Raw genomic sequence first — 2500 nt, 5'->3', positions numbered from 1 at the left:
AAGGTCAGGATCGGGGACGACCTCATCCTGGTCAGTGTGTCCTCGGAGCGTTACCTGGTGAGTTTGGGCACATCTTTCTTTCATATCTTGTACAGCGCCACAACACACAAGCGTGTCTGGTAAGATGCGAAATAAACAAACACACGCACACACGCAACCACGCACACACACACACACACACACACACACACACACACACACACACACCACACACACACACACCACACACCACACACACACCACACACACACACACACACACACACACACACAACAACACACCACACACACCACAAACAAACACACAAACCGACACACTACACTACACTACACCACTCCACACAAACACTCACACAACCACAAAAAACTGCACTACACACACACACACACACACAAACACACTACACCACACATACACACACACACACACACACACACACACACACATACAACCACAAACATCATGCTAACGTCATGCTACAAATATAAACCAGGGGTTTGGGCTCTGGATGTGCTTATGCACTTTCCACAGTTTCTTTTTGTTGTGCAGTGGAGGGAATACATAAAAAAAAATCCTCTGCATCATCCTTTTGCGGTTCTCCCTCTTTCTCTCTCTCTCTCTCTCTCTCTCTCTCTCTCTCTCTCTCTCTCTCTCGCTCTCTCTCTCTCTCTTCCCTCTCTATCTGTCTCTCTTTCTCGCTCCGATATATATGAGAGAATATGGTTCTACAGGTGGATGACAGACATTGTAGGTGTGAGTGGGTTTCTGCGTTTGTGTGTGAATCTCCGGGTGTCCTTCTATGCTTATCTCCAATGTGACAGTGTGTCAGATTATTCTAATCCTGTTGGACATAGCTGAACACACAGTGTTGAGGAAAACCTTCCCCCGGGACTTCAAAAGCTGCCAATCTTTTATTTTCTTGGAGTCTGAAAAGACTCCAAATGAGGATGTGAAGACGCTGCCTTTGAGATTGTTGACGTTTTTTTTTAAATGGTCCTGCACTTTGAGTCTCTCCCCCTGCGAGACACACATAGATGGGATCTCCCACCTATTTTAATCTGAATCGGCGTTCTTCCAAACAACATTTGGTACAGTGTGTTGAACTCGTTGGCATCAGGCCTTGTCCCTTTATCCTCATTCACAGAGCAAACCAAGGGTTGTAGTTTCCGTGACCCTTTGTCTATTGGAGCCCGGGATGCGACGGGAAGGTGGAGCTACGGGCCCAACCGCTCGCTGTCCCTAAAGGCCTCTAGCTAAAGCTCCGGCCAGCATTTCATCCCTCTGCTGTTATTTCTGTCCCCTCCGCCCGCCTAGGGGCGTCTAGCGGAGGCGAGTGCTCTGAAACACGTCCTGCATGATGCATTAACTAAGTGACAGCAGCCGTGCGGTGCTGACGTCCATGTGGCGGGCCGGAGGGGGTTGGCATGATGTCCAGATGGTGCCCCCCCCCCCTAGACCCTACCTGTCCCCCCAAAACGGTAAAGGCTTCTGTCCATCAGCTTCCTGCCCAGCGGGCCCCCATCGCCTCTACGGCAACCGTGACTTTAAATAGCGACAGAGAGCTTATTCACGGCCATGGGTTTGACACTAGGAGTCGTTGTTGTTTTAAGGAAGGAGTACGACCGACCAGATGTGGGGAGAAATGTAATAAAAGATTTGACCAATGGCGCCGTGGGCCAGCTACAAAACAATAGCCTGGCCAAGCCACAACATGCACCAACACTGCACAGTGTCCCCCTTTAATCAAACGAACACTATTAAAGAGCAATATTTATTTTCCCCAGAGCAACTATATAAATCATACTTGAAGCCATGGAAGTCTGTGCGATGAAAGGGTTTGTTGTTGTTGCTGGGTGTGATGCATTGCCTCACCACACTTGTGTGTTACCGTGTCAGCCAATTAAATGTGGTCCCTCCCCTCGTCCGTCAGCACCTGTCCATCTCCAACGGCAGCATCCAGGTGGACGCGTCCTTCATGCAGACCCTGTGGAACGTCCACCCAACCTGCTCTGGCAGCAACAAAGTAGAAGGTAAGGCTCCGCTCTGGCCACACCACTCCGAGACAGGGGTCTGACCGAGTTACTGCCACCCAGGTGGAGCTGGAGGAGAGCTGGGGGCATTTATTTAACCGGATTAGGCTCGTTTCAATTCCAATACATTATTCTGAAGAGCAACGTGGCCAATAATTATTACACTATTTTATATTTTATAGTAGCACTTCATAGTCACTGGGTAGTCATTTAGTAACTTAAGTGTGGTATAAATACATAATTGTTCTGTTATTTAATTTACATATTCCTTGTTGTTATTTGCAATTGGTAGTTGGTGTGGTGAGGATGTTTTTAACGTACGTTTTACCAACGGTTAAAAACAATGTTAAACGGTTGAAACGGGGAAACCCAACGACAGCACGAATGTCCCGCCTCTGTCTCGTGTCCGTCCAATAGGCTACCTCCTGGGCGGCCACGTGCTTCGCCTCTTCCACGGACACGACGAGGTG

General features: G+C 48.6%; 1 protein-coding gene across 1 annotated transcript in view; it reads left to right on the top strand.

Moving 5' to 3' along the window:
- The window catches only part of LOC115543879 (ryanodine receptor 3), a 130604-nt gene that overhangs the window by 34468 nt on the left and 93636 nt on the right, over positions 1-2500 (top strand). Inside the window, 3 exon segments of the mRNA XM_030356534.1 lie at positions 1-57; positions 1931-2030; positions 2448-2500. The exon segment at positions 1-57 is cut by the window's left edge and continues 56 nt beyond it; the exon segment at positions 2448-2500 is cut by the window's right edge and continues 41 nt beyond it. Coding sequence (XP_030212394.1) covers positions 1-57; positions 1931-2030; positions 2448-2500 — 210 coding nt within the window.

The sequence above is a fragment of the Gadus morhua genome, chromosome 5 (genome assembly GCF_902167405.1).
Source record: "Gadus morhua chromosome 5, gadMor3.0, whole genome shotgun sequence".
Lineage (NCBI taxonomy): Eukaryota > Metazoa > Chordata > Actinopteri > Gadiformes > Gadidae > Gadus > Gadus morhua.
Note: the sequence above shows the minus strand (reverse complement) of the source record. Positions and strands in the feature narration are given on the sequence as shown.